At 31.6% G+C, this 19,118-nt stretch overlaps 3 protein-coding genes across 9 annotated transcripts; 1 reads left to right on the top strand and 2 right to left on the bottom strand.

Annotated features, from left to right (window-relative positions):
- The first annotated feature begins 2,039 nt into the window (after positions 1-2,039).
- Positions 2,040-6,579, top strand: LOC114411663 (cysteine-rich receptor-like protein kinase 42). The gene is made up of 6 exons (XM_028375311.1): positions 2,040-3,244; positions 3,821-3,928; positions 4,033-4,380; positions 4,733-4,967; positions 5,380-5,524; positions 5,869-6,579. The coding sequence occupies exons 1-6, from the start codon at positions 2,455-2,457 to the stop codon at positions 6,244-6,246; spliced, it is 2,004 nt and encodes a 667-aa protein (XP_028231112.1). The 5' UTR covers positions 2,040-2,454; the 3' UTR covers positions 6,247-6,579.
- Positions 6,580-9,144: 2,565 nt separating this feature from the next.
- On the bottom strand, positions 9,145-12,429 carry LOC114411662. Of its 2 annotated transcripts, none has more exons than XM_028375309.1 (6): positions 12,246-12,429; positions 12,031-12,159; positions 10,877-10,951; positions 10,531-10,760; positions 10,201-10,248; positions 9,145-9,709 (listed from the first exon to the last, which is right to left on the bottom strand). In XM_028375309.1, the coding sequence occupies exons 1-6, from the start codon at positions 12,352-12,354 to the stop codon at positions 9,518-9,520; spliced, it is 783 nt and encodes a 260-aa protein (XP_028231110.1). In that variant the 5' UTR covers positions 12,355-12,429; the 3' UTR covers positions 9,145-9,517. The 2 variants fall into 2 exon arrangements, with proteins under 2 accessions (XP_028231110.1, XP_028231111.1); XM_028375310.1 differs by having other exon boundaries at positions 10,531-10,757; positions 12,246-12,427.
- Positions 12,430-13,591: 1,162 nt separating this feature from the next.
- On the bottom strand, positions 13,592-17,882 carry LOC114411661 (sirohydrochlorin ferrochelatase, chloroplastic). Of its 6 annotated transcripts, none has more exons than XM_028375308.1 (8): positions 17,782-17,882; positions 16,925-16,947; positions 16,106-16,284; positions 15,769-16,008; positions 15,536-15,597; positions 14,951-15,061; positions 14,750-14,842; positions 13,592-14,010 (listed from the first exon to the last, which is right to left on the bottom strand). In XM_028375308.1, the coding sequence occupies exons 3-8, from the start codon at positions 16,116-16,118 to the stop codon at positions 13,909-13,911; spliced, it is 621 nt and encodes a 206-aa protein (XP_028231109.1). In that variant the 5' UTR covers positions 16,119-16,284; positions 16,925-16,947; positions 17,782-17,882; the 3' UTR covers positions 13,592-13,908. The 6 variants fall into 6 exon arrangements, with proteins under 6 accessions (XP_028231109.1, XP_028231103.1, XP_028231104.1 ...); XM_028375302.1 differs by having other exon boundaries at positions 15,769-15,992; XM_028375303.1 differs by having other exon boundaries at positions 15,769-15,992; positions 16,106-16,319; positions 17,782-17,872.
- Between the last annotated feature and the right edge of the window lie 1,236 nt (positions 17,883-19,118).

The following is a 19,118-nucleotide window of genomic DNA, read 5'->3' as shown; positions in this document are numbered from 1 at the left end:
GGAAGTATAAGGCAGTTCAACCTTTTTTTTTATGCCTCTAAAAAATGTTGTTTACTACTATTAATATTTATATCACTTTTATTATTAACTGGTATAGTGTACTCATAATTAGGATATATTTTTTCCTTTCTTTTTTTGTATAAAAATAGAATCTAAGTCCCTTTCTTTCTCCTTTACCACCTAAACCATAAGTAATTTTACTTGCTTAATTTTGGTTATATAACCATATAGCAAAATTGTTTTAATTTACAGTAAAAAATAATTTCTCTCACCTTTTAATTAATATTCTTTCAATATATGCCAAACTAAAAAAAAAAATTAATGACGGGAAACATCCAGTAAAAAGAGAAAAACACAACACAGGTAAATCTTACAAGAACATTGTGTCTTTCTTTCTCTTAGTAGTACTTCCAGTAGATAGAGAGACATCGAACTCATATATATCATGTTATTCTCAACTTTTAGTTTTATTTTTCTTTTTTAACTTTAATATAAGTCAAGAGTGACATCTATGACTTTGGTTAGGCTTCTATTCTTATTAAGAAGTCTATGTACATTCTATGTAAGTCTACTTATATTCTACATCGAAACATTTTCTCATTTAAGAAGGGTCATTGAATAACTTGTGAAATATGTTGTGCAGTTCAAACCCAAAGTTGGACTCAAAACAAATGGATTTTGATTCTTTGAACGGTGTCTATTCATTCATACCTTCTAGAAAGCGTAGGGCTTGGTCCATAAGAATTTAATTCTCAAAAGTTGTTAATAAACATCGCCATATTACAACTACAAAATTCCAAAACAAACACTTAGAAGAGATTTTTTTCAAAAAATAAAAAATAAAAACCAAATTCAATTTGTCGATAGCACTTAGCTTTAATTTTTTTTTAAAAAAGTCATAAATAAAAATTACGGTTTAAATGAGTTGCGCTTTTTATTCTCGACTGATATATAATATGCCAAAAAATTAACAACATTTTCAGCGAATGATAAATGGGGAATACAATTTTAAAAAATTAAGAAGTAACTTTATTATGATTCATGTTTCATATTATATAAATTCTCTATATTCCACCTTAATAGTTCTAGCTTTCCATAAAAATAAAGATATAAGCCCTTTGCTGATTTCTTTTAAATAAAAAAATTATGTTAATGCGCAAATGTTCTTATATTATTCCAATTTAAATGGCATACAAACTAGAGGAATATCAGAGTAAAGAGCTAATAAAATCTCATTTCTACCATGTCGGCATGTCCTGTGATGAATTTTTGGCTAGATGATAGATGGTATAACTAATTGAATAAGTAATATTTACACTTATAATACATATATATTAAACTCTAACTAATGTAATATATAATAAATGTTATTAATATATTCTCCTAAACACACCTTTAATTATTAGTTAAAATTTATTAAAAATTATAAAATTTTACAGATTTCACTTTTATATAACAAGTCTCACTAATATTTTTTTAATGTGTGTGAATGTATTTTTTTTATCGAAAAATGTTAGTAATTAATATGTTATCTTATTAAAAATATTTAAATTCATGACTTCTTATAACTCCGTCTATCAGAATTTATTATTAACCTTCCTCCTTTAATATTATTAGAAATTACTTCATTCATCCCATAATAATGATTACCATGAGAACATGTTCTTAACCTTCCTCCTTCAATATCATTAGAAATTTTTCTCTTCATCCCACAATAATAATCGTAAAAAAGAAAAAAATTATCTCAAATTTAACATTTTAATGTAACGTTAATTATTTTTTTCAACTTATATCTATAATAATATTAATTATAAGGGCTATAAAAATTAAAAATAAAATAATAATAATAATAATAATAATAATAATAATAATAATGATAAGATTGACTTTATTATTATTCTCTTGTGTTTATTTATTAGTTTTTTTGGTATTTCAAACAATTTAGAATGATAATTATAATGTCAGGGAGGAAGTAGAAATCATTCTTAATAATGAATATGTACTTGGTTTGAACATTCCATTTCCTTTAGTGATGCATGTTCAAAAGTGATGATGTTAGACGCTACAACATGATGGCAACAAGAAGAATGAAAAGTCCAAGGTGCCAACCACACGCAAATCCTCTGTCTCCCTTGCCTCTTCCACTCCAACTCTCAAAACACACACAAAAACAAAAGACTTATAACTCTATTTCTTGCAGAAGAAATTGCAGAAGAAATAGAGAGAAAAGCTTAGAATACGAGCAAACATAACAAAAAAGCTTTAAAAAAAATAAACAGTCCAAGACTGCAATTTCGGCCACAACATCAATTTTTTTGAAGTTTTATTAATCACAACCACAATTGTTGTGGTATCAGCCGTATTTGTCTATAGTAATTTTCTTGAATATCAAGGATCGTGACGAAACCACGAACTTAACCACAACTACATTTTAAAGCCTTGATAACAAGTAACATGGCTTCCAAATATGATAACAAGTACAACAATCCATCATTTGTTGTTGTTATCTTCACAGTGGCCACCCTATTGTGTTTTTTCTCCCACTCAGCACTATCTGATCCAAGAATCTCAGAAGTGGGGCACTACTGCAGCACACAGAAGTCACCAACAAGTGGTGATTACTTCCCCATATTCACCAAAGAAATGGAAAAACTTCAAGAAGTTGTGACAAAACAAAACTGGGGAACTCACTCTGAGGGCATGTCATCAACCACTCCTATCTATGGCTTGGCACAATGCTTCCAAGACCTTTCCAGCGTTGATTGCCTTCAGTGCTTTGCATCCAGCCGCACCAAGCTCCCTCGCTGCCTCCCTTCGGTTTCGGCTCGAATTTACCTTGATGGCTGCTTCCTTCGCTATGACAACTACAGTTTCTACACTGAGGACACTGACCCTTTGAGGGACACAGTGAACTGCACCTCACAGTATGGTGCTGTGGTTGGTGATGGTGAGAAGTTGGTGTTTGCTGAGAGTGTTGCCAAAGTGGTTGAGAGTGTGGTGAGGGTGGCTGTGAATGAGGGAAGAGGCATTTTTGCAGTGGGAGAAGGTGGGGGAGTTTATGCCTTGGCACAGTGCTGGAAAACTGTTGGGGTAAAAGGGTGTAGTGATTGCTTAAGGAAAGCTGAAAATGAAGTTAAAGGGTGTTTGCCTAAGAGGGAAGGGAGGGCCTTGAATACTGGGTGTTATTTGAGATATTCAACTGTTAAGTTCTACAATCAAGGAGGTGAAGATGGCCAAGGAGATGGTAAGAGTGTTGTTCTTGTTTGAAGTTTTTATATTCTTCATCAGTTTCCTGATTCCGTTTGGATAAACTTCTCAACCTGTAATTATAGGAGAAAAAGATGAATTAAACATCTCTTGTAAGTTAAAATCAAACTTTTATGTAAAAACTCTCTCGTTTAACTTTTCCAAAAGCTGGGGTGCATAAGTTAATTTTAACTTACTTTGATTCACTTTGCTTTTTGTTTTCTTCCTCTGTAAGTGTTTATTGAGAAGTTTATCCAAACTTGTGGTTGGGATTGGGAAGCTGAAGCTCAACTGGGAATTACAATTATATTTTTTTACCATGCACTTTCAAATTCCTTCACCTGTTTATAGAATATATGACAAATAGAGAGGGAAAGAAGATGGAGATGAATTTGTTATTGTATCATTGTAACTTAAATGCTGCTTTTCAACTTTTAACTATACTACTACGTTGCTATAACTCTTGGGTTAGTTTTGTTGTTTTAAGTTTATTTTAGTTCATAGATGGCACAGATACATTAAGTCTTTTTTTTTATATACATGTTGATGCAATTGTCCATGTTTCATTTTTCAGATTCTTCCAGAAAACGAGCCATCGTAGCAGCAGGGTCAGTCTTGGCTGCAGCTGTTGTAGTGCTCACTCTCGCGGCCTCTTATGTGGCCTTCACCAAAAAGAGAAAAAGTAATGTTCTGTAGAATACTATTGGTATACCAATAAGATATATTTGGAATGATTGTTTGGCAATTTTTCTGATGCTGTATTCCATTTTCTCCTGAATCACTCAGAAAACAATTTTATCGAGGTTCCTCCTTCCTTAAAGAATTCTAGCTTGAATTACAAATATGAAACTCTTGAGAAGGCCACAGATTATTTCAGCTCTTCAAGAAAAATAGGCCAAGGAGGAGCTGGTTCTGTATACAAAGGGACTTTGCCAAATGGGAATGATGTTGCTGTTAAGAGATTGGTCTTCAATAATAGGCAATGGGTGGATGATTTCTTCAATGAAGTGAATTTGATTAGTGGAATGCAACACAAGAACCTTGTCAAACTATTGGGCTGTAGCATTGAAGGCCCTGAGAGCCTCATTGTGTATGAGTACCTACCTAACAAGAGCTTAGATCAATTCATTTTTGGTAAGTTCCCTTTCTCTCATAATAACTATTAATGAAAATATTGTACTACTATGTTTCAAATTAATTTCTTAATTGGGTTGAATATGTTTTTAGTTCCTCAAGTAAATTGCTTCTTTTTAGTCACTCGTTTATAAAAATGTGTCGGATGTAATCCTTGTCCTTCATATAAAAATCATCTGCTTTTGGTCCCTCATTTATGGAAATAAGACCATATATGACACATTTTCATAATTGAAGGACCAAAAGAGAGCATTGTCCTATTTGCAAGGACTAAAAATATATTTAACCCTTCCTAATTTCATAAAATCAACCAGCCAACATGCAAATTGTGACATACTAATCTACTTTGCAGAAAAGGACATAACAAGGATTCTTAAATGGAAGCAGCGGTTTGAAATAATTCTTGGAACTGCAGAAGGACTTGCATATCTTCATGGAGGCTCTGAAATAAGAATCATTCATCGAGACATAAAAAGTAGCAATGTTCTTCTGGATGAGAATCTCAACCCCAAGATTGCAGATTTTGGTCTTGCCCGGTGTTTCGGTACTGATAAAACGCATCTAAGCACTGGAATTGCTGGAACATTGTAAGTATTTGATTTTAGCACATGATATTATGCATGCAAGAAAACCTACATTTCCAAATGAGCATGCCACTTCCTGTTATGTAATCTATTGGTTTTTTAACAAGCTAAAAAGTTAGACTATTTAGGTATAAAACAGAAATAAGCTTTGACTCATTTGTCTGTCAATAACATGCTCTCTTACACAAGTCCATTGCATTAAGTTTAATGCTTTTAAGTGAAGGATCAAGAATAGTTTTTTCAATTCAAAATTCTAACACACCCCTATTGTGAAAAGGCACTAATTTCATATAAAGAAACCATTCAAGACAAAAGCATGAGCTAGTAATTAAAATTGTGTAGTTTTTATTTTATTTTTTTGTTCATAAGTTTCATAGTTTCAAGTGACACCAGCTTTTTTCATTTCTTGGAGCAGAGGTTACATGGCTCCTGAGTATCTCATTCAAGGACAACTTACAGATAAAGCAGATGTCTATAGTTTTGGAGTACTTGTTCTGGAGATTGCAAGTGGCAGGAAGAATAATGTCTTCCGTGAGGATTCTGGTTCCCTTTTGCAAACAGTAAGACTAGTGCCTGATTAGCATAAAACTTGGAATCAGCTTAATTAAACCCTTATTGAATAAGGGCTTATCACATTAATGCTTATGTATAAGTTGTTTCTATAATTAAAAATAAATAATGGTTAAATTGTTTCCATACATTATTCTAAAGAACTTATTAAAATAAGCTAAAAACAACTTATAGATATATCATAAGTTATAATTGTTGGCGTTCTCAAACACTTACACAAGTACTTGTCTTATGTTCTAAGATGAGTCAAGGCAATAAATAAGCTCTTCCCGTTGCATCCTAAATACTTCATGTTTGTGATTACCAATGTAGAATATTGTTCTTTTGGCACCAGGTTTGGAAACTTTACCAATCAAACAGATTGGGTGAAGCTGTTGATCCTGGCTTGGGAGAAGATTTTCCTGCAAGAGAAGCATCAAGGGTGTTTCAAATTGGATTGCTATGCACACAAGCTTCTGCTTCCCTGAGGCCATCCATGACTCAAGTTGTTAGCATCTTAAGTAATTCAAATTTGGATGTCCCTATACCAAAACAACCTCCATTTTTGAACTCTAGATTGCTAGATCAAGCATCTCCATTAGGTTTTAGCATAGGCAGCTCCTCATCAAACACATTTAAGAAGACTGGTGTGTCCTACAGCCCCTCTGAGTTCTCTAGCACATGCAGCTTAATTGGGCCAACAAGAAATGAAGAAACAATTATGGAAGCTTGATTCCCAATAATTCCATGTTTTTGGGAGGTCCCCCCAACCAACCAACCAAAAAAAAGGATAGGGCATCTTACATTTTATCTTGAAATCAGTTGGCGTTAAATGAAGTGTTACTCATCAATACTTAAACCTCATTCTAGTAATTGAGATAGACAATATTAAACTTTTCAACACTAATTGAGACAAGTGATATGAGATTTTTCAAGAGAGTAGATAAGTTCACATACGAGACATTGAGTACATAATTTAACTAAGATTTTTTGCATGTACATCTGGTATGTAAACACTTGTAAAATTTCAGATTTTGGTAAATCTAGATTCAAAACATTAAATTAACGCTTGACTGCTACTGATCATATATCCTTAATTATTTATAGACTATATCCATCACCTTGCTACAGTGTCATTACTAGTATTTATAATTGTTAAAAGATGAGTTTACTTTTCAAATTTGCTTACTATATCAAAGAAAAGATGTTGTGTTTATTAATATTATTGTAATTTGAAAAATGTCATGCATTTAACATGCTCATTCTTTAATAATACAAGTGGAGTGGGTCGTGTACCATTATTTTTCCGGCATTGATGTGAAACGGGATTTGGCTGTGGTAGCTGACTTTCAAATTGACAGTGATGTAACAACTTTCAAGATTTGAATAACTGCTAATTCTATTTCTGATGTAACAGCTTGTGAGTTTGCTGGTTATTTACTATGACAATTTGCTATAAGCAATGTCTTACCAACCACCCTGACGGAAAAACTAGCAACTTCCCTAATTATGATGAAATCACTTATTTCATTTTTATAATTTTGGAATTTTCTTACAATATTAAGGGGGAAATCATTTAAGAAATAATATAATAATAAAGATGAAAAATTGCACAGGTTTAACAAGTCCAAGACCAAGTTGTGTTGAGTTTTTTCTTATTTTGTGGAAAGGGTGCGTTGACATTGTCACTTGTTAGAAAGCATAGAAAACAATTCTCCTATTGAGAATGTGTTCAAATTTCAATCACAGAGGCTGGATTCTAGGTTTGCTGAATGGATTCTCTTATGGGTTCATGTTTAGAAATTGAGTTTTTAAATGACCCTATCTTAGATGCAATTTATTAAATATTTTTTTATGTTGTTATCCAATTAGAATTGAAGTTTTATCTAAAGATGACACTTTTTTTATAAAAATCTAAAGATGACACTTAAAAGCATAAAAAAATGTATATAAGATTTGTCCAAATTTACATTCGAGGCTTAAATATCTTGCATCTTTTCTTATAGGCACAATAATAATCTATCACCATCTCACTTCTTCGGCACACAAACTATTATATTTGAAGAGATTTTAAACTTTTTTTAACGTTTTTTATCCAACAAAGTAAAATAAAACCAACAATAACATTAGACTAAATGTCCAATTGTAATCGCATCATATTAGATAGTTTGTTTAAACTTAAATAAGTGTTTTATTTAATAAGATAGGATTTGCTTTTCAAAATAAGCAAAACAAAAAAAAAATTAAACAGAAGCAATCTAGACAAACACACTAAAAAATGAGAAACTGTTTTTTTATTAAAAGAAATATTTTTTTAACAAATAAATTTAAATAAGCTGGCCCAGTGAAATTCAAAACATGTGATGCCTCTTGCCTACTCAATATGTTTCTGATATAAATAAAATAATTAAATATGCGATATTTATAATTATGAATGTAAGAGTGGAGCACCACCTGTTGACAGAAATTTTCTAAAAACTAATTAATAACTATATAACCACATGAAAAAATAATGTGCATTTTATTTTATACCATCCAAATATATAGTTATTGTTTCTTACAATAATTACTAATATAAATATATATTTAGATTTGTTTATTTATGGTTTAATTATTCATTTAGTTTCTACCATTTTCAAATTTATCAATTTTAGTCCATATAGTTAATAAGTGAATTTTTTAGTCTCTAAAATTTATATTTTAATTTCCAAATGTAGTTAAAAAATGTCAACTCTGTTAGTTAAAGAATTTTAACAGTAAATACCTTTTGATAATTAAAATGTAAATTTCATAAACTAAAAAACTCACTTATTAATTATAGAGACCAAAAAGAATAAGTTTGAAAACTATAAAGACTAAATGAGTAACTACACCTTTATTTATTTAATAATTTAACATTTTAAATGAAATATATTAAAAATATAAATATTACTCAAACTCGAATGAACTCAAAATTTATCAAATTGATGAAGTTTGTGTTGCTTAAAAAAAATTAAAATATCAAAATCCAAATGCAACCAAACCCAAAGCATCTTAATCAACTTGGACCCTGTATTTCATCAGACACGGGGACAGGTTGGGGAGGAAATAGACCGAATTGTCTCATATTTACTTATAGGTCCAAGTCCAAGCCTATATTCTGTATTCCTCCAAACAAAACGAACACACCCAACAAATGATAACGTTTCGTCTTTAGGCCATTTTTTTGGCATTCAAGTAGTCACGTTTAGGTACGTTTTCATTTTCACAGATGCAAGTGTTGCCGACACTTTGACCAATAATTCATCTCTTAAAATAAAATTCTAGTAGTAGTTTCTTAAAAGTATTTGTTAAAAAAGAAGAGTAAAATATCTTCTTTTTTTTGGTGAATTAAAAAAGTAAAATATCTAGTTCACCATAAAGTTTATTTTTTTATTTAAATTATTAACAAATGCTCTGGAAATACTTGCCTTAAAGTAATTCACTGTAAGATTATATACAAGGATAAAAGAAAAAGTCTTCACATATTTTTAATTGAAAAAATATAAATTCATTCTCTCATTCAGTTAATACTTTCTTAACTCTACTATGTATATATCGGAATATTTTTTAAAAAAAAAATACCACATCCTTACTTTTGTAAAATTACATATTTTCAGATAAACTAAAACTTCAATACTAACAATTACTTTAAAATATCAAAAAGTGGCAGAGGAAGAGTAGGGGCTGACAGAATGTTGAGATGTCGCACTTTTACAAAGATGTAAATTTTTGCATATTTGACCCATTAAACAACGAGAGGGATGACCTTATAGCCTATGCAGTTAGTATTTGACAGGCTACTTTAATTGCAAGTAATCATCAGTCCTGTCTCATTCATCATTCATCAACTCTTCCTACCCCTCATTTTCTTCTTCGATGAACAACATTGATTTTGTTGAAGCTCCAAAAGGGACAAAACCAACAGAGGCCCAACTATATAGAACTTAGAAGGAGAGCTAATTTTAAATTAGCAGACTACCTTGTTAAGTTGTTTTCACCAAGATGCTTCCAATTCTATTTCTGACAAAAGAGAATGCTTCCCAAAATGGCAAATGAGGTATAGGCCACCAACTACCAAGAACTCCAACCAACGTGAACTTTTGATCTCTCACTTCAACATCAGCCAAGCAAAGAAGCTTATAGTCCTGCACTTCGACTTTGCTGGCGTACAGTGACTGCAGATAAAAGGATCACCAGATGTCAGAGGCAATAGTCACCCAGCAAAAAAATGTTCCTAGTTGTCGGGATCACTGAAATTCAGAGCATGAGTATGATCTTTAATGTCCTGTATTTTGATTTTGATGATGATAATCACTATAAATTCTGAGTAAAAATATGATACTTGTTTTCCCAACATAGCAGATCAACTATATCAATGCAACATCATTACATCTGAATGAATATCTGATTATAGTATCATTGGGCATGCAAGTTAGTTTGTTGGAACACGCTAACTTTAGGTTCCCCTATTTGCTTTCAGAAGGCTGCAGATAAGAAAAAATGCTGGTTTCCAGACAATAATATGTGATTAAATGCTACAGGAACTGCAAAGGAAATTCAATTACTTAACCAGTTTATCACGAAATGATATTAGAGTATAAGGGGGAAAACTGAAATAGTTTATTAGATTTCCATACATAACCAAATAAATGAGATAGCCATGCACCTTTGCTTTAAAGAATCGAGTTTCTTGGCGCATATGTTGTTGGCACAACTGCAATATAAGACATTATAAACAACACATTGTCAGTAAAATAAGATGACAAAAACATTATCAATGTTCAAAAACATATATGGTTAAGAATAAGGTCACAAAAATCATTGTCACATAACGAAAAATCAAGAGTTAACCACAGAAATATGTTGAAAGCTTGAAGCAGAAAAAATCTTAAGGTGGTTGGATTTTTTTTGGGGGGGGAATGGGGGGTGAGGGAACAAAGATAATTCAGGTACATTCTTTAGTTTACAGTGTCAGATTATTAATGCAGTATCTGACCTTATCAACAAATACATAGACAGAGAAAGGGCTGGGCTTTGTACTGAGGAGGAACAAAGTAAGTTTAATGAATAATATTGTAATTGAGTCGCCCAAGTTTGACAACACTGTAAGAAAGAAAAAAGCAGGCAGCCAAAGTTTCCTAGCCAATCTCAACAAGTGATGCACATCTATTTCCTCCTCTGAAAGGTCCTGTGATTCATGATCATCCACCAATGCATCCCCAGCTACTTGTTGCAAATAAAACACTCTTGTCAATGAAAGAAAAAGACGGCACTGAGGACAGTTACTAAGAAAATAAACAGAAAAACTAAAGTACATAATACCAATCAGATATGCAGCTCACCATCCATGGCATGAGCTATAATTGGTGCAGATGCAATTGACACACCTAAAATGCTTCCGCTGCATATGTAACTGCCTGGAATATGCACAAACAACCCCATACACGTGATTACCAACTTTCAAATCTAGCACATATCCTTTGGGTATCACTTATAATCAAATAAAGCAAACTTTTAATTTCCTGGCATTTCTAGCACCATGCTACATTGCCAGACTGAAGAAACTTGTCAAATTAAAACCATCGCATGCCTACATGTCAACCTAAACAAACCAAGCTTGTATAAAAGTTAAAAACCAATTGAAATGGTACAAAACCAAGCTTGTATAAAAGTTAAAAACCTAATAACAAGCCAAGAAAACTTCATCTCTAGGGTCAAGCTAATGGAACAAATTACTAGTTTTGCATTGTACGATTCCTATTCAATATTGTCTCTCCCTGGAAACTTCCAAATTCCTCGTAGAAATCATGAATCATATTCAATAATAAATATTATCTCTATCAAAACTTATGAAACCAAAACTTATGTATAAGCAATCCTACATTTTCTTGGAGTTTGCAGTTGGAGCTACTAGGTAGTGCACTACTTCACTGATAGAAAAATAAAATAAAAATTAAAGTAAATAATACATGCACAAACAACATAAAGAGTTTTTATCCAGTCAGCCAATCAAAAATTACCATATATGATAATTTCATATAATAATTATCTTAAAAGTCATTTTTAACATGATTTTTGATAGATTGATAGTGTAAAAACTTTTACACTGTACAAAACATTACACTCTACCTAACTATAGTGAAAAGAAAGAGCTTAAGTTCTATTCACCGTAAGTTTAAAATGTTTTACACTATCAACCAATAAGAAATGACAATGAATGCATAAATTTTAAAAGGTTTTACACTGCCAACTAATAAAAAATGAGTGTATGCATAAATTTAAACTCTATTGTAAAAATCAACAAACTTAGCGTCCACGACAAATTATGATTGGATGTTAGTGTAAAAAATAAAAAAACATTTACTATGTAAGTGCATACACTGCTTTCTCCGGTGGAAATTAAACTCTAACAATTACAAAGTGGCACTAACAAATTTTTAAGCAGTTAATTGACAATGAACAATGATGATTGGAGCAAGAGAATCAGTTAATTTACCAGAAACGCGATAACTACGGAGGTAATTAGCGGCAACGTTAAGAGGGGAAAGAAAAACGAAGGCGCGTTGGGAGAGTGAGAGTTGGAGGTTCTTCGCTTTCGCGCAAGCGAATTTGAATTTATTGTAATCTGAAACAAAAATTAAAACAAGAAATTGATAAGAAGAGAGAGAGAGAGAGGTGGAAATTAAAAGTAAAGAAGAAGAAGAAAGGTACCGGTGGTAGTGAGAGTGAAGTGGTTGAAGCGAGAGATTGAAGAAGAAGAAGACGAAACGCAAAATCTGTATAGATTAACCAACTTTGTAGCCTGTGTTTGACCCTTCATTTTCTTTCTCTTCTTCTTTCACTCCCTCATGCTTATGGAGCAATGGGCACTACATTACCTCCTTTATTTACCTTGTAATTAACTCTTTTTCAGGACAAACAAAATGATGAAAACTCCTCAAAGATATTTTTAAATGCCAATTAATTTTTTTTTTTATGTAGATCACATGTATTCTTAATTAAAAATAATCTTGTTTACGGGTAGAATTACTATCAACAACAAAGTTATCTCTCTAACTATTTAACACGGTTGTATAGGTAGGACTCAAGCTTAAGAATTTCAATTAAGAGAAATAATGTTAATGGTATTACTTGTTACTAGTTAAAAATACATCAAAAAATTACTAACAAATTTCTAACGGTTTAAGTTTTATGTCAATAAAAAAACTTCCAATCTTAATCATAAATTATGATAGGCATAACTTTTAAATGAGTTATTAAAGTCATACATTAAAATATGTAAAATCCATTTATACATTCAATAAATAGATTATTTACTCCTTTTCTAATACCTCTAGCACATCATTGATAATTATAAATATGAGGTTGGTTCAAATGAAATTAGAACTAGATTTTTAAAGCAATTTATTCTATTTAAATTTTATAATAGAGAAAACAAAATTAAAAAATACAGTCAAAAGAAAAGATCTTATTACAAGTGCTCAATCAAATTTTTCAATAGAGATTAATTATTAGTAAAATTAGTAAATATTCTAGATGACAAAAAAATTAGCTAAATATTTCAATAAATTTTAGTCTTGTGAAAAGACAATAATGGATACTTTGTAACTAAAAATCACCGATTAGTAATACCTGACTTTAAATAGGAAAACCTCATCAACAATGAATACTTAATTACACGACCTTCACACATTAAGGTCAGGTATGTCATATTTGCTACCGTCAGAATTAGCATATAGGTAAGCCTTCAAGTAGAAAATAAGGTTAGTCTAATTATAATTAGATTTATTCATTTAATAGTTTTGAATCCTATCCTAGCTAGGCACGCTTAAAGTTTAACTTTAATCATTGACATCTCATGTTGCCTCAATTTCTCACCATTAAGGATGATATAACTTATTTTAGGGAAAGTTAATCTGAATTTATTTAAAAAAAAACATGTATTATTATAATAAAAACAGTATTTGCAATACTTATTATTAAAATATTGTATTGAAAGAATATATATTATAAACAACATATATACACTTAACAAGGTCCTTAATTTATTTGCGGTGTCGAGCAAATAAGGCAGATTCTTAATTTCATTTCATTTATTTATTTTGACACAAATCACAAATAAATAGAGAGAAAGATGGGTAGTTTCTTGATGATTTGCAAATGGGTAAGCGAAACCTCAACATTAATGTTAAATACTGATACAACTTGGAGTAAGAAACATAAACGAAGCTCCTCAAGAAGTCACGTCGAACCAAACATGAAGCAAAGTTCAAGTGCGTCGTAATAACAACTTCAGAACAGTTGCAACCCAATTTACAGATTCCTCGACTTCCAGCCTCATTTAATAGCATCCAAAACAATCTAGTTTCACAAATTAATAGAGCCTGCATTTACCAGTCCCAGAACAAACTGAACACTCATCTGCATCTCCAGCCACATGCTTTAAGCAATGTTTGATTCTATCATTCACAACATCCTGCAGCACAAGATGGTTATAGTTTAAAATGACAAATATATAATTATAATGCAAAATATCCATTATTTGGTATTTTAGTGTTGTAAACCCCCCTCCCCCTCCCCCCCAAAAACACATTGACACACTCTTCCACATACTGACGTACAGTTCTTTACAGTGAGGAACAAAGTATAGAATGTGCATAGAGGACAAGCAGCATTGAAAAGCTTCTAGTTGTGAGAGCAGAACTATATGAACCATTGCAATAGCCACAACATGGTAAACACACTTTAAGACAGGATAGTTGAGATCCTCATTCAATTAGTGTAGTCAGCTATATCCTTCTATTTGAAATCTGTGACAAGGATTGCAGTCATGGGTTATCACTTGAGAGAAGTCCCACCAAGCTGACTCCCTAAATAAATAAACCAGGTGCCTAGAGAACACTTGGCATAGGTTAAATTAATCTTAAAGAAGTAACCTAAAACCAAAGGGTTTTGTTTCCATGCCTTGCATATCGCTATGATCAAGTCAAGACTACAAAAGAAAGAACCTTCCAACCATTAAACACACTCCAGTAGGTTTGTAAAACGTTATTTGAAAAAAAATATTTAAGGAATAATAAGTCAAATCAAAGCTGACCACAACAAAAATACAGTCAAACTTGAAATTTGGAAACGGAACAACTTATAGTGAGTATTTAAACAAATTCAACTCAGGATACTTAATATGAATAAAACATGCTTAAGAGAATTCATACCACAAGTAGTTCATGTAATCCAAGGGGTGCAGTTACAATGTATGACACATCTGGGTGTTCCTTTGCTGCCTCTGCACTTAAGGAAGGAATATCCTGCATAATAGTGGAGTTTAAATTTTTTTTACTATTTTCTATCTTCATCAAGTCAGAATCATTTGGACAATTAATAGAAAAGTAAGAGAGAATTCTATGTAGACTTACCTGAGTCCAATGCCTTCCAGGAGAGAGAAAAAAGGGACTAACAATAATGCGATGAGCACCTTGTTCAACGCAAGATTGAAAAGCATCTCTTATTGATGGTTCTGCTAATTCCTGTAAATGTGAAATACAATTATGAAGCATCGAGAATTTGCTCCATAGCTACAATTTTGTCATGAAATGAAAAGGCAAAGACATGGCTAGATGCACAAAGAAAATGGTGTTACTACAATTGTTATTTCTGCCATACAAATCTAGATCCCAGGTCAGACCGGGAAAGAAAGGGTAAGCAGCACAACTACATTTCGTCATGCAGGCAAATCATGTATTATTGTGCATGCCAAACAAACCAAGGAAAGTGCTAAGAACCCTAAAACAATGCCAGACTTGCTCACATGCTCGCAGGTTCTTTTTCAAAGACCTAGGAAGCTTTATCCTTAAATTGAGGCAAGAGATGACAAATAGCCTATAGGCTGTAGCAGTTCAAGTATGAAGTATCTATCTACCATCATTCAGATTTCAATTTTATCTTCATATGGTCTTTAGGCACTTGACATCATGAAAATCTCAACAGATTACAGAAATTACCATATGAGCAGGTTCCACAATCTCATACCCAGTTTTATGCTTAAACATCTCCACAAATTCATCTGACATCCAAAACAAGATAACTTTTAGACATAAAATTAAAATATTCCCTAGTACATTACCAATTTTAGTAAACTCCAACCCCCCACCCCACCCACCAAAAAACTAAATAAATCACATATCAAGTTAATACAAAAACAGTGGTAATACACAAACAGATGAGTTTAGCTTACTAAGCATGAGATTTGACTCTTTGCGACGCGAGCCATGATCCACAATTATCACTGCATCTCCAAGTCCAACTTCACCAGAGTTTTCTCTGAAGCCACCATTTTGAGTGCTCAGACACAAAAATCTGCATAACTTTCTAGGCTTGGAGGAACAGCAGAGGCTATTTAAGGACTTTAAGGGAACCCAACTTGGGTTTGTTCCAATTTCACTTGCAGAAAAACTGCAACTGCAACAGAACAACGCTAATAAGAGAAAAAAGGAGAAAATTTGAGATGACGTATACAATGAAAAAGAAAAAGGGTACCCAAAAACTTAATTGAGAATTAAAGCAAAAAGTACCTTGAGAAGGCATGAGAATGAAGTGAGAGAGATTTCACCAGCATCACTGATCACAAGAAAGTCAGCACCACTTCTACTATCAAGAGAGATGAGATACTATAGTTCTGTTCTGCTCCGTTCCTATCCAACTCCAGCCACAATTTATAGTTTCCACCAACTGATATAAGAAAAGGTGAATCCTGCAAATGGTTATCAAACCAATGACCACAATGGTCTATTAAAAAAAAGGACAATCAGACACCGCCGCATCTCACTCAAACAACAATAATCCATTTTTTAGATTTTCACTTTGTGGAAAAGTAATTAAAATCAAAATAAATAATACTATACACAAAGGACAAATTTCATTCTGATTGTCCATCCACACAAATAAACTAAGAGAACAAGAACAACCTGCTAAATATATTGACATCCAATCTCAGAATTCACTATCATTTACATCAGAAAATAAACAACCAACTCAACAATAATTGTAGGATACCAACTAGGACTCGTGTCTACAAAACACTTGAAAACAATGCTCACATTGATAACAGTCACTGTTGTAAACATGTAAACACCAAAACCCATATGCACAACCAAACCCTTATAGTCCAGAAAAACAAATAGTACAAATCAAATGCACAAATTCCAACGCGAACACAGCAGTTCATCAAAGTTATTTCTATAACTTAAACATTGAACTATAACAAAACAACAAACTCATAGTTTCAATTCAATTATGTGCTTATCTGTCATTTTTATTCAACCAAAAACTAATTTAACAAATCACCGCACATCTGACTACCATCCTCATCAGTATTGATACTTGATCCATACCTTACTAAAACCAAGTCAGAAACCTACAAAACCAAAAAAAGACTCTATTCAGTATTCACAAAGCTTAAGCTAAATTGTTAATGCACCAAGATTTATGAAACTAGCTGCAAAAAAAAAAAAAAAAGAATAGAAAACCAAGAAAACTTCACATATTAAGAAGCCAACTATGAGGCAGGATCCCAAGGGTAGAGTTTAAATTTTTTATCCTCGTGTCTTGTAAACCCGACCCCAAACCTGTCCCATCTTTTGCAAGGATGGAGATAGAGGGAGCTAAACCCGCTCCCGACCTGTCCCGTTAGATTCTAATTAAACAGCTTCATGTTTCCAAGAAGCAGAAAGATGAAGGTTTTGATGGTTTATTTGTCTGTGGAGAGATAAAGAGTTTGATTCTCAAGTCTTTATTCCTGGCAACGAAACAATATAAGGAAGGAGTGGGTTGAAATATCCTCTTTCAGGGTGGATTAAGTGATGACAAGTGCTTACAAGACGTGAATCAAACAGTTGGTATGCAAGGAGAAAGGAAAAACTTTGTGAACACTGAATAAAGTCTTATTTTTGGTTTTGTGGGTTTCTGACCTGTTTTTAGTAAGGTGTGGATCAAGTATCAATGCTGATAAGGTTTCTAGTCACATGTGCGGTGATTTGTTAATTTAGTTTTTGGCTTCTTAATATGTAAAGAGACCTAACAAATTCGAATTTTCGAACTGAAAAAAAATTTGTTTCCACTAAGTATGGAACTCGATTATTATCTCAATGACTTTTCATTGTTAAATTGAAGGAGAAAACATGAACGCAGCATTAGACAACGGGGAATTTTATCATCCAAAACATAGAAGGAAGAGAAAAACAGAACGAACCTGACGGTGGCAGAAAGTGGTGATTCTACTGAGAGAGGCCACGAATTGAAGGAAACAGAACGTTCAGAGATAATATACAGAATAGAGCAAGTTTTTCTTCTTCTGAATGAAAGCTAAGCTCTATTATCCAGTTTATTTATTTTTTTAAAATTAAAAATGCTTATTTTAGTTTTTTAATAAAAATTAAGCTTCTTAAATTTAATAATTTTTCAGAAATTAATAGTGTAGAAAAATTATATTCTCATCCAATTATAGATTAATATATGATAAAATTATTGATTCATATAATAATTATAAATTATTTTAATAATCATATTTTAGATTATTTATAATCATTTAATAAAAAATAACACTGAAAATCTATGAAAATCAAACTATTTATAAAAATAACTTGTTCTAATTTTTCTCTTTTAAAAAAAAATCGAACAAACTAATCATATTTAAGTGTTCATTCATAGTGTCAATAAAAAAAAAAAAGTCATTCGTAAAACTATACCTCTTCTATTTTGTGAGGGTGTTATTTGTAATTTTATATAATCGAAAACCTTTAATAGTAAAGGACTATAAAGTATGTTAGAAAAAGGGATATAAAGTAATAGCATTAAATATGACATAAGAATTCAAGTTTTCTATGGAGTTAATATTATTTTTAAAAAATATCACTATCATGACATGACATATAAATGATTATGTGGCAATTAGCATATGGTAACAAAATTAAATTATACATTTTATCATTCAATTTTTAAAATTTCATGAATTTATCTCTTAATTTTTATATTTCCATGCATTTTGTGTCTTGTAATGTAATTAAGCAGTTTTACTTTTTTTTATTTTTAAGAATCCAAGACACACATCGGAAGGTTTATAACAACACACAACATCTTATTGGACCAACTAAATTAGATCCTTTGATAATTAAACAATTTTGTTTTGAATAAACATTATAATTAAGTATTTTTGTTTTAAATAAGCATTGTTTCATTTTTGTCCAATTTCATTAACAAAGGATGGGTTTGTCTGTTACATAAGCCCGCCATTAATTTTTGATAGAATGTTTTGGACCAACCAAGCCCATTAAGTGGGTGTAACTAGGAGTTGCTATTGGCCCAGTAACATTGCTTTGGGTTCCTAACACTTTTGCTAGTGAGGGTGTAAAAAATATTATGCAATTAAGTTATGATTCTATTATTCAATATACAAAAAAATTGTAAAAAAATAATCAAACAAAATAATCATATTTAACTCATTCATTCATGATGTCAGTAAAAAAAAAAAAGAACTCATTCATAATGTAAAACTATACCTCTTGAATAATGTGAGGGTGTTGATATTTG

Source organism: Glycine soja, chromosome 5 (assembly GCF_004193775.1).
Source record: "Glycine soja cultivar W05 chromosome 5, ASM419377v2, whole genome shotgun sequence".
Classification (NCBI taxonomy): domain Eukaryota; kingdom Viridiplantae; phylum Streptophyta; class Magnoliopsida; order Fabales; family Fabaceae; genus Glycine; species Glycine soja.
This window is presented reverse-complemented; position numbering and strand designations above follow the sequence as displayed.